Here is an 18794-nt window from a genome sequence, read left to right on the forward strand (position 1 = left end):
CTCCTGCACGCTCCTCTCAGTGCCTCCATGCACCTTTTTATTACGTTTCCTCCATATGCTCCAAGCCGTGATCATGACGGCCTGCCTCTGATCTGGTGTGGCAGTCATGCAAAAATTGTTTATCCAGTTCTTTATATCAATCAAGATACTCACGATCCCGTTATCAAATTGTAGAATCCTCCAAACCTCATCAGCTTTTGGACACCATCTGAGTGCGTGGTATACTATTTTGGACAAATATATACTCTTTGGTTAGAGTACAAATAAATTTAGGGTTTAGGATTTTGTGTTTTCTTTTGTTAATTTTCAAATCAACTTTATTAATGGGATGAAAATTAAAGAAGGAATAGAGATTTCAAAAAAAAAAAAAAAGCTTTTAACTTCGAAATTAACCCTAAAATGGTTAGAGAGGTTAATTGGCATTTTTTAAACCTTAAAAAGGTATATTTATTTTTGGTTTATCACATGTTAAAATTTAATAACTTATCATATTATTATTTTTTTTTATTATATGTACTATATGGAAATATTAATTGCATAGTGCCATAAATTTTGTAGTAATATTTAAAAACATAGAAGGACATTGAATATAAATGAAATAAGACTATAATAGTGCTCTCCCCGTCCAATAAATAATATTTTGTTTGTATATTTTTACTTGCCTAAAAAATGTTTCATTAATTTAAAAAGTAAAAAAAAAAAACTTATTTTTAATTTTTTATTACCATTTAACTATATGAAAAACTTTTTTCTATTTTTCAATATAAGGGTAATTTGAAAAAAAAATTTAATTAATAAAAGTCAAAATTCATTTTAAAATTTCTTAAAATTTTTGCAAAATCAAAACAAGATACCACAAAAGGGAGTAAAGCTTTTTAACCCTACCAAAAGTTAAAATTTTTTGAGAATGATTGCAAGTTACGTTTAATTGGCATTTTTTCCTAGTATTATTTCTCCATGGACTTCTGAACATCACTTGGTATAAGTATGTGTGCCTTCAATTCCAATTGGTCAAAAAAAAAAAAAGGAGCTACTGCTTGGCTGAATCAGGGAAACTCAACTTGCATGGCTAGATTATTAATGGAAATCAGAATCATATAAAGTAATAACATAAGGTTGCCCGTGTTGGATTTTAAATTTTAAACATACTGAATCTCATCTCTTAAAGATGATTACATGTCTTATTTTTATGTCCACGTTACAGTTGATTTAGTATAGTACTGTAGCACTAAAGCTTTTTTAAATTTGACTAGTAGTCAAGCTGAGTATAGAGTGCAGTAGGCAAGCGTGGTTTAGCAAGTGCATGCAATGGTTTTGCCAAGAAGAGATCATCTTCCGATTCAGAGAGGTCAATTTTCGATTCATTAGGTGGTACGTTCCATGTAAAACCTTGAATCAGCCTGGCAAACAGCATTACAGTTATTTCAGTCCCAAGAGCCACGCCTACGCACCCGCGCCTTCCAGTACTAAACGAAATGAACCTCAGTTCCGGCTCTGTCAGATCGACTTTATCACTCAAACCATCCTTCAAATGCCGCTCAGGTTTGAATTCCAATGGCTCGTCCCAAACTTTCGGGTTCTGGCCTAGGCCTGTTCGGCTGAGCAGGACATGACTACCTTTAGGGATGAAGTAGCCGGCAACTGTGGCATCGGCTATTGAGACATGAGGAACGTTGAAGGGTGCAATGGGGTGAAGCCGAAAAGCTTCCCTTGCACAAGCCTTTATATAATTGAGTTTTGGAATGTCGGCTTCTTGAACCAATCTGTCCTTTCCAACAACACTGTCTATTTCCTGGCAGGCCTTTTGGAGAATTTCAGGTTTGTTGAGCATCTCTGCCATAGCCCATTCTGCTGCATTAGCAGGATTATCTACTGTTGCAAGCATCAGTTCCTGCATATATATCAAATAAGGATCACCATACTTAATTTAGTTAGCCAAAAAATTTTATCCATCACCACCAAATACCACGTGATTATTTAATTTGTACGTGAAATTAATTAAAAATTAGCTCCATAATCCTTCCATTTTAGTATACAAGTTGATTAATTTAGTTAATTTAAATTAAATTTTGTCAGAAGATTTTATGTTTTATGAAAATTTAAAATTTAATTATTATACTGTAATTTATATAAATTTAGTCATTCTATTATTTTGATTTGATCATATTAGTTTAATTATTAATTTTATCAATTTTTTATCGTTAAAAATATTAATGTGACAATTAATTTTGCTAAGGTGATGATGAGATGTTGATGTTAACACTTTTAATGACAAAAAGCTGACAAAATTAGTAATTAAATTAAGATTATAAAATGAAAATAATATAATAACTAAATTTATATAAATTATAATATAGATATTAAAATTTTGCAGAGTATAGAAACCTTATGGCATAATTAGACATTAATTTTACTATAAATAAAAACACATGCAAGCTAAAAGGTAGTATTGTGTTTAGACGTGTAATTAAGAATCTCACCGTGCATTGGGTTTTGATCTCTTCAACTGAAAATGCTGGCTTCCCATTTGAATCCTTTGCTAAAATGAAGGCATCAAGAAGGTCTTCAGGTTCCTTCTTCTTCCCTTCTCTCCACTGTTGTACTCTCTCATCAATAATCGGATAGTGATAACTGTTGACAATTCTCAGAGCCTCAGTTACAATCTTCTCATGACCTTCCAAATCTAATGGTCTTAGCCAAGGTACATAGTCTGATAGGATGAAAGAGTAAATGTGCATAAGAACAGTAAAGAGAGATTCGATGTGCTCTTCTTCTTCATGTCCAGGCCCTCCATCTTCTTGGCCCTTTCCAAAGTATCTTTTGTTGAACATCATCCTCCTGATGACATTTCCTGTATATTGCCTCGTTGCACGTCTCAGGTTTATAACGGATGCATTGGAAATATCAGCTTCATTGTTGATGCATTGGTTGTAAATGAACCTAACAAGATTATTAGCTTCTTGGTTTCTCTTATGGAGTAACCAGCTAAGTCTTTGTGGACTAATAATGTTAGAAACAACCAATTTTCTCATTTTCTTCCATTGATCTCCCCATGGCACCAACGCTATTGACAAGAAACCACGAGAAGCATAATCAGTTGCCATCGTAATAGGCCTCGATGCAAAAACTGCATCATGCTTTTTCAAGAATTCTCGAGCAATTTCAGGTGAAGTGACTGGCATGACATGAATGTTTCCCAGGCGGATACAAGCAATATCGGTGTCGAGTTGTTTCATGAGGCCAAGAATCCACCTGAAGGCAGGCTTGTTTTTCCATAATTCAGGGAGGTTTCCAATGACTGGCCAGGGAGTTGGCCCTGGTGGGAGGGGTGCTTGGTTTGGGGTCTCATTTCTAGTGTTGCCTTTTAATTTGAAAAGGCCAAGGAATGCAAACAGAAAGACTAAGACATGTGTTGAATGAAATAAAAGAAGGCTAGTGACGGTAAAATCATGAGAGCTGCTCCGATAAGGCAGCAGAAGAAACGGGGAGGAAATATTAGTGGAGGAGTTATCCATTTCCTAACAATTAAACAGAACTTTTCTTCCGTCCGTCTGTCTATTTGTATACTTGTCTACACAAAATGGATGATAGGTAGATCTATATATAAAGATTAGAGAGAGAGAGAGAGAGAGAGAGAGAGAGAGAGAGAGAGAGGTTTAAACACTGTTTGGACTTCATTGTACTTTGTTAGAAATTTAAGAGCTTGTTAAAATCACTAGATAGTAAGTGTCGTTTTGTTAGTTATTTTGGCATTTGTTTTTTTTTTTCTTTTTTCATATTGATAGATTTTCATGGACGAAAATTTTTCATCAGTAATTATTGAAAGATTTTTGATGGTTTACAAACAAAAATTAAAAAATAATTTAGAAATTTTTTATTGATAATTTACTAATAAAATATCAATAAAATTTATCGATAAAAAAAATCATCGATATTTCGTAAGTGAAGTTATCACAAGAAAAATAAGGATTTGACATATTTTTTACTAATAAAAAAAATTTATCGATAATTTATTGCTAAAAGTTTTACCAATAGATTTATTTAATCGATAAAAAAATTTTGGTTTAAAAAATAAAAAAAATATATATTTGAATTAAATTAAAGAGAAATTTTTTAAGTACTAACGAAATATGTTGGTAATCAGCCACTAAAAGGAAAAAATACTAACGAATTTCGTTGGTATTCATCGTTAAAAGTTAAAAAATTTTTGAATTACCAATGAAAAATTCGTTGATAATCCGTCAATAAAAATCAATTAAATTTAAAAATCCCATTCCCCTTTAGCTTTCTTTCTTGATTGAAATCCTTAACTTTTATTTCTCTCTCCTCTTCTTTTTTCAGTCCTTGTCATCGACCTGTGCCTGTGCTGCCCTCTCCTCACTGCCACCAGCCCTTGAGCCCATGAGCCAATGACCTTAAGCCCTTAAGCCTGTGATAGCCGACCTTTGAACCTTTGAGCCTGTGACTGCTCGCAACTGCCCGTGACCACCAGCCTTTCAATTGGTTTTATAGTTTCATTACTTGACTTGACTTGTTGATTTTGATATAATTTCATTAATGGAATTCCTTGTTAACTTTTTTTAGAATACTCGTTTGGTTGAAAGCTCCTAAACCTATGCTAGAAGATGAAGCAAAACTAGTGTTGATGAATAACTAAACCCCTTGATTTATTGAGATAAGGATAAATATTACATAATAGGTAAGAAGGTGGAGATGAAAATGGGTATGATTATAAATTTTTATTAAATATAAGGATGTGGACAGGTAATATAGCACCAACCCCGAACTCATATTTTACATATATATATATTTAGTAAATTGATTTTTTATTAAATAATATAATTTATTATTTTAGATTAATTAGAATTCATAAATTTTGATTGAAATATATATATATATTAATGTATATTTATAAAAAAAATACTTAAATATATAAGATAAAAATAAAAAAAATAAAAAAAATAAAAAAATAAAAAACTAAAAAAATAAAAAAATAAAAAATAAATTTTTTTTTTTAATTTTTAAAAAAGTTATGGGTATGGGAATTATTATTAATACCCATTAAATGCCCGTGAAGATGAAAATAAAGATAAATTTAAGATACACATTGAATATAGATATAGAGATGTGTATAATATAAAAATATAAGGATTTGGATAGAGAATACTTTACCTTTCCCATATCCTCCTCAATGACATTTTAATGTTACTATTTGATTATTATTTTGAGATAATATTTAAATAAAATTTTGAATTTTATTAAAAAAATTAAAGTTTTGATATTTTATCATATAAAACTCCGATTATAATTTTTTATTTTATTATAATTAGAATCTTAATAGTATAAAATATTCAATTTTTATTAAAATTTTTTAATTGAATGGTTTAACTTATAAAAAATACTTAAACTTTTTTCTTTTGAAAGGTTACAAAGATTTATTTAGATAAACATGAAAACAAATAATTGGGCCAACCCTAATTTAAAAATTATAACACTTGGACATTTTTCATTATTCTTCAAGATTTTATGTGTATAATTATAATGAAATAAAAGTAACTTTTATTTCATGCCATAAAAAATTAAAAGCTCTCATGATTTTTTTTTTTTTAAATTAACCAAGAGTTAAATACTCTATCAACACAACACATATATGGTTATTGGTACTCATTTTCTTTTTCTTTCTTATTTTCTTATATCTTCATTTATTATTTGATTAAGCTTTCTTCAAGATAAATATATGAGATAAGGTTATAATTCTTTTTATTTGATTATTTTAGATATTATGAATATTTTGTTACATCAAAAGAGACAGCATGTTCGATTCCATATTACAAGCCTTCAATTCATTGATTTTTCCTTTTTGATAAACCAATTCATTGAATTGAATGTAAAATTTCAAAGTCATCCGGCTTACGTATCTTCATTTATGGAAATAATATTTTACCTTTTTTTTTTTAAAAAATGTGTGGATTTTGGGTTTTAATTCATGTGTTTCACGTGTGCTTGCCCGCTGATGAATACATTTTTTTTTTAAATGAGGTTTACCAAGCTTTAATGAAAAAAAAAAAAAAAAACAAACCAGTGATGGTTCTTGACCTAAAATTTTGAGGGATTAATTAATCATATATAATATATTCTATTTTATTTTTTTAAAAGCGTATCTTATCATATTATTAATATATATATATGCAAATAATATATTAATAAAATCGTGATAAGCTCATAAAATTATAAAACAAAAATACTATTATGACAATATTATTTTTATAACAATAATATGATTTATAATTAACCATAGAATTACTAATTGCATAAGCTAAATCTCTATTTCTCTAAATCTTATAAACTTTGACTTCACTTCTTGTACCCAAAAAAAAAAAAAAAGAAAAACACATTTGATGCTTGGTGAAAAACTTGAATCTTGTTGAAAAAGTTGGAAAATTAATTTGATTTTTGTTAAGTTCATTTAAAAATGGTGACAAATTTCTTGATTTTAAGAATTTGCATAACTATTGGATACAATAAATGAACAAATATTAATGCAATTTGATTATCTCTTAAATTGCAATACATAAAGTTAAGTTGTAAAACATAAAAAATAATAAAATTAATATTTTTAATTTAGAAGACTAATTTAAATGTATTTAATATACATGCTAAAGGGTGTTTAGAAAATTTTGGGGGGCCAAGGCCCCCTTTGGTTCCCGTTACCAACCACCCATGAAAGTAACTTACAATAATAATAATAATAATAATGATAATAATAATTAAATTTGATAATTTAAAATATTATACAACGATATAATGTGCAAATGATAAAATAAAAAATAAAAAAGACATGATTTAAAATTTTAATAAAAATTATGAATAAATTTAACAAAAATAAAAAATGTATTTATTGGTGAGCTTAATAAATTAAATTCAATGAAATGGATGTTCAGACTAGTTATATTGATCCGTTAATAATTATTAGTATACAATAGTCTGGTAAATAGAAAGTTAAATTAGTGAGTTTGATAAATTAAATTCATTGGATATTACTTCAACTGCGATAAGTCAAATTTTGGTAACATGACGAGAATCAAAGCAATCAAACTTGTGATGAAAAAATAATATAATTTGTGAGTAAATTATTAAAATATAGAAGAAAATTTACTTCAATTGGTTCATATCATCACTTTTAATAGTAATATCAAACAAGTATGAATTTAAATTTTAGTATTTATAATTTCTTCCTTTATTTTCAAGTTATTGTTTTTTTTATTAAAATATATATATAAAAGAAAGTTTCAATTTTGCAGTGGATTAACTTTTTTTTTTGCACCTAAAATATATATTTTTTGAAATAACTTAATTCTTTTTTTTATTTTTATTTTTTCTATAACCATTTCAATACTAGTTAGGTTTGGCTTGATAAATTATAACAAAAAACTTGGCTTGATGTATTAAATGAGTTGCAAAAAAATTGATGTTTAATTTGGGTTCTGTATATAGATTAGCTGTACCTATTCTTTCTTTGAAGGGTTAATATCATCAATGCAGTATCGTAATTATAAATTGAATCGTACTAATCTATACAGTTTGTTCCCCTTTATATGACGAGCTGAACTAGCTGTTTTGTTTTATAATTTATTTTTTTCTAAAATGAAGAGAAAGAAAGGGTAACCACATTTTTTAGTGGACAAGAATAAAATTAATATGCCTAAGTCACATCCCTTTGAATACGATACATAACGCTTGGTAAGAAGAAGGAAAAACGCAGTGCTTCCAAATTTGTTTGAGTCCAACAAAAAATGAATTATTATGCAAGGTGCACGGAAGTTGTAATAAAGTCAAATACGTGTCTCTCGCATGGGTTAGAAATAATACAGACCACACACCAGAAGGTTGCCATGTTTACTTCGCTTTCAACAATATTGTCCATGCAAACGTTTTTTTTTTTTTTCTTATCTAAAGCTTTTATTTGCTTAATAATTATTTCTTTCATGTCATTTTCTTTGTCCATCATATTAAGAATGTTCTAAAATTATATTTTTTTAATATTTAAATTTAAAATTTTTATATTTAATTTTTTTTAATTTTTTAACATTAAAAATTATAAACCTTTACTTTTATAAAATTTTTTAATATTAAATATATTAAAATAAAAACCTTTTTTATATTTTATAAAAATAAATAACAGCCAAATAATTTATGACGGGTAAAATACTTTATCTATTCATTGTCTAAGTACACTCAAAATTTAAAATTCAGACTCAAAAGTTTTATTCTTTACACCCAAAAAGTTATTCTTTGTATTTGCAGTGATTCATGTCTTCTATTTTCAGAGAAAAGAAACTGTCTTTGATTTTTTTTTTTTTGTTAAATGTTGATCAAATTGAAATATAAAGTATTGAAACCAAAGAAGTAAGTTGGACTGCTTTGGTTTTCCAAACGTTTTTACATGTCGATATTCAAAAGTATTTTAAATTGTTGTTTTCATTTTACTCTTAAATTATTTGCTAAAAATATTTGTGGAATCATGCATCAAGTATCATAGTTCAAAAATATGGTAAGTTATTTTGTTTTTATAATTTTTTTTTGTGTGAGTTGAAGAAAAGGGGGTGTCATGTACACTTTTACAAAAGAAAGTTTTTTCAGAGTATGATATAATTATTTTAATTATCAAAGCTTTATTAAAATGTTTTAAAATAATTAATCTAACATGATTCTATTATCTCACCAAATGCAGGAAGCAATGAAATTATATTGGAACATTTGGTATATTGTAAACGAGATGATGCAAAAAATGTGAAAAATTTCCTATATGCATATGAAGATAATAGCTTTGAAGATACATATAATAGTAGAGTACCAAGCATATTTATCACCTTTTTTTTTTTTTTTATTTAGTATGTATTTTAATTGTAAAGTGAGGCTTAAAAAAAACATTTTTTTAAAACAATTTGTTAAGAATTCAAAATAGCTTGTCTTATTCTACACTACATATAATAATTTATTTCCTCATTTGATTTTGTACCAAAAATTAAATGTGAAAAATGTTGTCTAGTTGTGGTTCTTTGTATTCTTTCTTCAAGTTCAATTATCTTTTGGAAGTATGCACTATGCCTATCAAATCTCTAATGAAAAACCATTTCCTGAAGGTAAATTCCTTTGCTCTCTTAGTCTGCAAAATTTAAATAAATGTATTTATATTGTTATTTTAAATGGGATAAACCAACATAATTAATTTTCAAAAATGATGAAAGTAGAATACTATAAATATAATTATTAAAAGAAAAAAGTAGTTTTTTGGGAGTGTAATACTACAATTGTTTGGTTAGAATAGAATATTGCAATAAGAGATCGTTCTAAAGATCACCTCATTATGAATTTTTGGGATGAAATATACTTCTGGTAAGCAAATATTGATTCAAAGTTGGTAACAATTAAAAATTAGGCTAAAATACTAAAAAAGCTTTTTATATTTTTTATATTCTATAAATAAAGCTTTTTCTTTTTACTATACCAAATTAAACAATATATTTTTATTTACAATGCATGATTGGATTGGAATGGGGCTTATTAGGTTTGACACAATGGGGTTAATTGGTTGGAATTCTTTATTTTGGATAAAAACAATGACATGAATAGTTTCATTTTAAACACTCTAACTTTTAGTTCAGTTGTTACAGAGTTTAATAAACCCATAATCAAAATCACTGATTAGATAAGTATTTGTCACTTTGAACTTGAAAGTTTTCTAGTAATTATGTCAAATTAAAAATTAAATCTCACGATAATTTCAGTAAAAAAACAAGTATATTATCCTTTTATGTTGTAGGATGCAACTAAAAAGGAAAAATAGGTTGCCTATCAATGATAAGTCAAAACCTTTGCTAACTCTATGCTTTTAGGAAAAAAGATTCGATGTTCCACATTTCATGCCAAGAGCTAGAAAGCATTTGAAAATTTGATTAAACTATGGACCTTTTAGATCTCGGTTAGCTTTGGAGCTTTTGTAAATAGGCTGGCTATGAGAAGTCCTAACTTTTTTCGTGATTTTAGACCATTTTTTGCCGTCCAATTGTTATGACATATTTGCATCAATATATACTTTGACAAATTGTTTTATGGTTTGTAGTTCTTATTTCGGTGCCATTCGCTAATTACATACTGATACTATCTTAGCATGAATCTTTTTTACAAGCATTCTAATAGTCTCAGCCGAGGTACATAGTCTGATAGGATGAAAGAGCAAATGTGCATGAGAACAGTAAAGAGAGATTCGATGTGCTCTTCGTCTTCGTGTCCAGGCCCTCCATCTTCTTTGCCCTTTCCAAAGTATCTTTTGTTGAACATCATTCTCCTGATGACATTTCCTGTATATTGCCTGGTTGCAAGTCTTAGGTTTACAACGGATGCATTGGAAATATCAGCTTCATTGTTGATGCATTGGTTGTAAATGAACCTAACAAGATTATTAGCTTCTTCGTTTCACTTGTGGAGTAACCAGCTAAGTCTTTGTGGACTAATTATGTTAGAAACAACCAATTTTCTCATTTTCTTCCATTGATCTCCCCATGGCACAAACGCTATTGACAAGAAACCACGAGAAGCATAATCAGTTGCCATCGTAATAGGCCTCGATGCAAAAACTGCATCATACTTTTTCAAGAATTCTTGAGCAATTTCAGGTGAAGTGACTGGAATAACATGAATGTTTCCCAGGCGGATACAAGCAATATCAGTGTCGAGTTGTTTCATGAGGCCAAGAATCCACTTGAACGCAGGCTTGTTTTTCCATAATTCAGGGAGGTTTCCAATGACTGGCCAGGGAGTTGGCCTTGGTGGGAGAGGTGCTTGGTTTGGGGTCTCATTTCTAGTGTTGCCTTTCAATTTGAAAAGGACAAGGAGTGCAAACAGAAAGACTAAGACATGTGTTGAACGAAATAGAAAAAGGCTGGAGATGGCAAAATCATGAGAGCTGCTCTAGTTTGTGATGGACAATGATGTAAGGAACAATTTTGAAACCTTAAGAGTTAACCCAAACCACATATAGTCAACTTTATGAGCCTAATTTATAGGTAGAGCCATGTTTCTTTTATCCTTTATAATTGACCCAATGTTTAGGATCATATTATTGTATTCTATTTGTGCTAATAGACTTATTTTTATATTAAGCTAATTAACCAATTTCATTGCTTGTATATTCATAAACGTGCATATATATTGCATAAAATACCTACCCTAAAGCTATTTTCAACAAAAGCTTTCATGAAACCCACTAAACGTCTAGTTTGATTCTATGGAAAAAAAAATGTTATTTTTTTGTTGAAATTTTTAAAAGGGACAAACATTATCTCTCATACATTGCATTTGTATGAATAGTGCACTAATTTTAAAATAATGGTACACAAATTTAAGTAGACCTGACAATTTGTGTATTTATATAGTGTAAAATACTAAAGTTGATGTATTCGTACTGTGTTTTATACAAAATTATCTGTCATAGTTCATATCGACAAAAAAACATAAAATACATTTTTTTGGTTTTGTTAAACCTATTTATAGATTTTGCTTGTATTTTTTATTTGTATCAATTTCATGTCTATCACCATATTGTGTTTGAAATTGCCAGGTCTAGGTTTAAGGATAGCTCAATTATTTAAGAACTCAGCTCAATTAACTTACCACCAGTATAACACTTGAGTTCAAGTAAGATAGATGGAGCAAGAGAACACAAAATCATTTTGAGAAAATAGAAAAGGCCAAGAAGAACTCAAAGGAAGTTGAGTAAAATCTTATAAGCCCTAAACAAGTTGAACAAAAAGGAAGCTATGGAAGAAGATGCCAGCACCCATGACCATTTATCATAAAATATTGTTGACCCCTTATACCCTTTTAGGTACGGTCCATCTCAAGCTCAATCCACTCAAGAAATTCCTCTACAGTAATTCTCATTCCCAACAGGATATACCTACCTTAGAATGCCTTTCGCATCAACGCGGGAGAATTTTTAGAGTTATGTCAATCTTATTTTTAGAAAAAAAGGCAATATAACTAGTACAAGTTCCCAATCTGAATGACTTGTAAGAGAAGGAAAAGCTGAAGTTGAAAGTAGTAGAAGCTTTAGAAGACTCCAAATTTGAGCAAAAGATGAATTTGCTGGATAAGAGATTACAAGTTATAAAAGGAATAGATTTTTACGGTTTTATAGCTACGGCCAGACTTTGCTTGGTTCCTGATGTTGTTACACCACTAAAATTTAAAGTTCCAGAGTTCAAAAAATATGATGGTACTAAGTATCTAGTGACTCATCTCACTATGTACAATTAAAAAATGGTTGGTTATACTAGTGACAAAAAGTTATTGCTTCACGTATTCCATGACAGCCATATTGGTTTTACCGCAAGGTGGTATGTCCAGCTAAACAAGACTTGTATTACTTCATGGAAAAAATTGCAAAAGCGTTCATTACCCAATACCGACATATTATAGACTTGGCTCCAAACAACCTCAAAACCTAATAATCAAACCAACAATTTGAGGGAAGCACAAAAAAAAAGGCTTCTTTTGATCTTAATCCTATAACATACATAGACTTGCTGTCACATTTATTGAAAAATCATTTGCCAGCCCCTATTAATGTTGAACCAATAAAACCTCCTTCTCCAAAATTAAATGATACTAATACTCAATGTGACTACCATTATAGAATCACAGGTTACTTAAAAGCGAATTGTGTTGTCCTAAAGCATAAGGTACAAGTCTCATTAATGCTGGTTTGATAAAATTTGATGATAATGAAGGGTCGAATGTCACTGAAAATATTTTGCTCAATAATACACGGGCATGATTTTGAGAAGATGTTTTAGGAGTTTTCTTAAAGAAGTAATGAACTTTAGGGAGGTATTTTATGTGTTTATCTTGTATTTATCTTGCATTTCAATAAAATGGCAAAGTGCATTTTATTGTACTTTCTTCTTTTTATCATTACTTTTATGTATCCCATCATGCTTTACTCGCTCCCATACTCCAAGTAATGAATATTTAGACAATTGTGACAATAATTTGGGATTCAATCTTGAAAATGTCATTCTTATTTATGAGATTGATGACTTAGGCCCCTAATCTATTGGGTGAATTAAAGTTAACATGCTTTACTTATTCAGCAAAAGGCAAAAATAAAACCATTTTAGGAGAATGTAATCCTTTATATCCGCAAGCTTGATTTCATTCAATAGAGATTTTTCAAAAAAAAAAAAAAATTCACATTTGAAAAGAGAAATAGACGTATTTCTTTTATTTTTTGTACAAAAAGTAAAATCATTCATTTACTACCCTTTTTGAGCCTATCATGATTTTTTTGCAAGAAACTTAGGTACTAAGTATCACTCTCCATATTAGGGGACAAAGTTTGAAAAAAAAGAAATCTATTGGCAAAAGAAAAATGGGAGCCACAAATGATTAGAACTAAGCCCATGATAGATAATGCACCAGGATACAAGACTTCAACCATGTGCTGGACCAAAAGTCGTTGCTCAATTATATTAGTAACAAATGTACCAACTTCGCTAAAAGGAAGCAAATTTCTTCATAGCCCTACTTGTTCCCTAGCCTTGCAGCATAGCATACGTAACTTGCTGCAGCAGCATACACTACTAATATCAACTTTCCTGAACCTCATAATCTCGGCTGAAGCTCACTAGTTTGTAAAATTCACAACTACATGAACTTGCAGTTAACAGTGCCTATTAATTCATAAATTATCGCCAAAATTCAACATCAAGGTGTAGAAATAAAACAAAATTACTAATTATTCATTCAACATTTAGATTAAAATTACTTACATGGCTGGGTCGGATAAAATTACCCGCAAAGAATCACCAGAGGTGATCCGCTCGAAAATGAAACATCTTTCCTCCCGCTAAACCCAGATCCACCACCACCATTACCATTCTTTACCTTGCAAATATTGCCCGTCATCGTCACCGCAATCGTCATTAGTCTCTCTCACCCCTTGCCCCGCACAACTCCCTCCTTCTTTCACCACCAATTCCCTGCAGCTCCCTCCCACTTTCCAACAATAATTATAAAGAAGGGTATTTCTGACCTTTCTTACTTCCTACTTATGTTCCAGGAAAGCTGGCTGTGAATTTTCTAACACTAGAAGGTTTTTCTTTTTTTCTTTCATTTTATCGTTTTGTATTTCTTTTTATGAGCATAGGGGCAGAATTTGATATTAGAAAGAAGCAATTGTTGCACTCAGAGGTTCTTTAATATATACTTTTGCTGAATCTGAAACAAAATGAAAAATTATTGAAAACTTTTGTGCTATTTCCTTCATTTCATTATTAATAAAAGTGTTAGCATTGAATCAATTAAAATTAATGTTGAGAGATAAAACCTACTTAATTAAAATAGTAAAGGGATTAAATTTAATTTTGAAACTAATAATTCATTTATTGAAAATTAATTAGAAAAAAAATACAATGAAGGGGTTGAATTAAACTAAAAAGTCCATTGTTTTTGCTTTCACTGTCAGTCCAATTTAGCTTTGAAGTGTATTTTTTTTAATTTCTAAAAGAAAATCAATATTTATATCTTTATTATTATATAGGATAAATTACAAATATGTACTCTTTGGTTAGAGTTCAAATAAATTTAGGGTTTAGGATTTTGTGTTTTCTTTTGTTAATTGTCAAATCAATTTTATTATTGGGATGAAAATTAAGGAAGGAATCGAGATTTCAAACAAAAAAAATGCTTTTACTTTCAAAATTAACGCGAAAATGGTTAGAGAGGTTAATTGGCATTTTTTAAACCTTAAAAAGGTATATTTATTTTGGTTTATCACATGTTAAAATTTTGTAATTTATCATATTACTATTTTTTTTATTATATATACTATATTGAAATATTAATTGCATAGTGCCATAAATTTTGTAGTAATATTTAAAAACATAAAAGGACATAGAATATAAATGAAATAAGAGAATATTAGTGCTCTCCCCGTGCAATAAATAATATTTTGTTTTTATATTTTTACTTGCCTAAAAAAATGTTTCATTAATTTAAAAAGTAAAAAACTCAATTTTTACTTTTTTTTTATCACCTTTAACTATATGAAAAAACTTTTTTCTTTTTTTCAATATAAGGGTAATTTGAAAAAGAACATTTTTAATTAATAAAAGTCAAAATTCGTCTTAAACTTTCTAAAAATTTTTGCAAAATCAAAACAAGACACCACAAAAGGGAGTAAAGCTTCTTAACCCTACCAAAAGTTAAAATATTTTGGGAATGATTGCAAATTACGTTTAATTGGCATTTTTTCCTAATATTATTCCTCCATGGACTTGTGAACATCACTTGGTATAAGTATGTGTCCCTTCATTTCCAATTGGTGAAGAAACAGCTACAGCTTGGCAGAATCAGGGAAACTCAACTTGCGTGGCTAGATTGTTAATGGAAATTGGAATCATATATAGCAATAACAGGGTTGCCCGCGTTGGATTTTGAATTCCAAACATGCTGAATCTCACCGCTTAATGCTGACGACATGTCTTATTCTCATGACCTCTAATAATAACTTGGTTTACAGTTTATTTAGTACAGTATTGTAGCACTAAAGCTTTTTAAATTTGACTAGTAGTCAAGCTGAGTATAGAGTGCAGCAGGCAAGCGTGGTTTAGCAAGTGCATGCAATGGTTTTGCCAAGAAAAGATCATCTTCCGATTCAGAGAGGTCAATTTTCGATTCATTAGGTGGAACGTTCCATTTAAAACCTTGAATCAGCCTGGCAAACAGCATTACAGTCATTTCAGTCCCAAGAGCTACACCTATGCACCCGCGCCTTCCAGTACTAAACGAAATGAACCTCAGTTCCGGCTCTGTTAGATCAACTTTGTCACTCGAACCATCCTTCAAATGCCGCTCAGGCTTGAATTCCAATGGCTCGTCCCAAACTTTCGGGTTCCGGCCAAGGCCTGCTCGGCTGAGCAGGACATGACTACCTTTAGGGATGAAGTAGCCGGCAACCGTGGCATCGGCTATTGAGACATGAGGAACGTTGAAGGGTGCAATGGGGTGAAGCCGAAAAGCTTCCCTTGCACAAGCCTTTATATAATTGAGTTTTGGAATGTCAGCTTCTTGAACCCATCTGTCCTTTCCAACAACACTTTCTATTTCCTGGCAGGCTTTTTGGAGAATTTCAGGTTTGTTGAGCATCTCTGCCATAGCCCATTCCGCTGCATTAGCAGGATTATCTACTGTTTCCAGCATCAATTCCTGCTTGTATATCAAACAAGGATCACCATACTTAATTTAGTTAACCAAAAAATTTTATCCATCACCACCGAATACCATCGATTGTACGTGATTATTATCATTTTGTACATAAAATTAATTAAAAATTAGTGCCATAATCCTTTCATTTTAGTACACAAGTTGATTAATTTAGTTAAGTTTAGGTCAAATTATGTAAGAGGTTTTTATACTTTAAGATAATTTAGAATTTAGTTCTTATATTATAATTTATATAAATTTAGTTCTAGTACTATTTTGAGTTGATAATATTAATTTAATCATTAATTTCATTAAATTTTTATAGTTCAAAATACCGATGCAATTGTTGACTTTGCTAATGTAGTGTTAACTTTGTTAATGTTGGGATGACATGCGAACGTTAACACTTTTAGCTGCACAAAGTTGACAAAATTAATGATTAAATTAAGATTATTAAATCAAAATAGTATAAAAACTAAATTTTTATAAATTATGATATAGATATTAAATTTTTGCAAAGTATAATAACCTACGGCATAATTAGACATTAATTTTACTATAAATAAAAACACATGCAAGCTAAAAGGTAGTATTGCGTTTAGAAGTGTAATTAAGAATATCACCGTGCATTGGGCTTTGATCTCTTCAACTGAAAATGCTGGCTTCCCAGATGAATCCTTTGCTAAAATGAAGACATCAAGAAGGTCTTCAGGCTCCTTCTTCTTCCCTTCTCTCCACTGTTGTACTCTCTCATCAATAATCGGATCATGGTAACTGTTGACAATTCTCTGAGCCTCAGCCACAATCTTCTCATGACCCTCCAAATCTAATACTCTCAGCCAAGGTACATAGTCTGATAGGATGAAAGAGTAAACGTGCATGAGAATAGTAAAGAGACGTGCTCATCTTCTTCATGTCCAGGCCCTCCATCTTCTTTGCCCTTTCCAAAGTATCTTTTGTTGAACATCATCCTCCTGATGACATTTCCTGTATATTGCCTGGTTGCAAGTCTCAGGTTTACAACGGATGCATTGGAAATATCAGCTTCATTGTTGATGCATTGGTTGTAAATGAACCTAACAAGATTATTAGCTTCTTGGTTTCTCTTATGGAGTAACCAGCTAAGTCTTTGTGTACTAATTATGTTAGAAACAACCAATTTTCTCATTTTCTTCCATTGATCTCCCCATGGCACAAACGCTATTGACAAGAAACCACGAGAAGCATAATCAGTTGCCATCGTAATAGGCCTCGATGCAAAAACTGCATCATGTTTTTTCAAGAATTCTTGAGCAATTTCAGGTGAAGTGACAGGAATGACATGAATGTTTCCCAGGCGGATATAAGCAATATCGGTGTCAAGTTGTTTCATGAGGCCAATAATCCACCTGAAGACAGGCTTGTTTTTCATTAATTCAGGGAGGTTTCCAATGACTGGCCAGGGAGTTGGCCCTGGTGGAAGAGGTGCTCGGTTTGGGTTCTCATTTCTAGTGTTGCCTTTCAATTTGAAAAGGACAAGGAGTGCAAACAGAAAGACTAAGACATGTGCTGAATGAAATAGAAAAAGGCTAGAGATGGCAAAATCATGAGAGTTGCTCCAATAAAGTAGCAGATGAAATGGGGAGGAAATATTAGTGGAGGATTTATCCATTTCCTAACAATTAAACGGAAGTTTTCTTCTCTCCGTTTGTTTATTTGTATGCTTGTCTACACAAAATGATAGGTTGATCTATATATAGAGATTATTGAGAGAGAGACATAGAGAAAGAGATAGGTTTAAACACTGTTTGGACTTTCATTGAGCTTTGTGAGAAATTTAAGAGGCTGTTAAAATAGTAAGTGTTGGTTTGTTTGTTATTTTGGCATTTGCATTTTAATTTGCTTTTGGAACTAGCTGAAAATTAAGTAAACACGTCAAAATTGAATAATCACATGATTTGAATGGTAAATTTTTAATTTTAATACGCGGAATTCAATTTTTAATAAATTTAAATATAAAAAATTAAGTAATATATTTAATTTTTTTTCTTTTGGATTATAGAAGTTTTATTTCATCATCTTAAGAGGAATGCCATTCTAAATTGAATCAATATTCTTGTTTTACCACTCTTTCGTCCCTTTCTATTTTTTCCTATCATTTTCCCTTTCTATGAACTTTTTTTTTTTAATTTTGAGATTAAAATCAAATTTGAAACTATATACTATGGCTTAAATATTAAAAATTTTCATTGTATTTCAATTTTAATCAAATTTATCATTATACTTTCAATTTCATTGATTTTAGAAAAAAATAAAAAAAATAAAATATTTCAAGAAATATTTTATTAATAAAAATGACAGATTTGATCATTTCCGTTACTTTTTATCAAAAAAATTAACCAAAAAAAAGTATTGTAGGTAAATTCAATGAAATTAAATACGATGAAACATTATAATATGACTTCATAGTGTAGTGGCAAATTTGACTTAAACTTTCAATTTTATGCAACTCATTTAATATATCAAGCCACATTTTTTGTTGTTACAAT

The 18794-nt window shown here is 29.9% G+C and overlaps 1 protein-coding gene and 2 pseudogenes across 1 annotated transcript; all 3 read right to left on the minus strand.

Annotated features, from left to right (window-relative positions):
• Positions 1–1206: 1206 nt before the first annotated feature.
• LOC111296751 (tryptophan N-monooxygenase CYP79A68-like) lies at positions 1207–3620 on the minus strand. The gene is made up of 2 exons (XM_022891195.2): positions 2481–3620; positions 1207–1891 (listed from the first exon to the last, which is right to left on the minus strand). The coding sequence occupies exons 1-2, from the start codon at positions 3513–3515 to the stop codon at positions 1250–1252; spliced, it is 1677 nt and encodes a 558-aa protein (XP_022746930.1). The 5' UTR covers positions 3516–3620; the 3' UTR covers positions 1207–1249.
• A 6443-nt stretch (positions 3621–10063) lies between these two features.
• LOC111297724 (tryptophan N-monooxygenase CYP79A68 pseudogene) lies at positions 10064–13986 on the minus strand (annotated as a pseudogene).
• Positions 13987–15603: 1617 nt separating this feature from the next.
• LOC111296725 (phenylalanine N-monooxygenase-like) lies at positions 15604–18000 on the minus strand (annotated as a pseudogene).
• Between the last annotated feature and the right edge of the window lie 794 nt (positions 18001–18794).

The sequence above is a fragment of the Durio zibethinus genome, chromosome 12 (genome assembly GCF_047325235.1).
Source record: "Durio zibethinus cultivar Kanyao isolate XHJ-2024 chromosome 12, ASM4732523v1, whole genome shotgun sequence".
Taxonomy (NCBI): domain Eukaryota; kingdom Viridiplantae; phylum Streptophyta; class Magnoliopsida; order Malvales; family Malvaceae; genus Durio; species Durio zibethinus.

Coding starts and splice junctions, on each gene's coding strand:
- LOC111296751 (XM_022891195.2), bottom strand. CDS start 3,515: ATGGATAACTCCTCCACTAATATTTCCTCCCCGTTTCTTCTGCTGCCT. Junction 1,892..2,480: donor AGATCAAAACCCAATGCACG/GTGAGATTCTTA, acceptor ATATATATGCAG/GAACTGATGCTTGCAACAGT.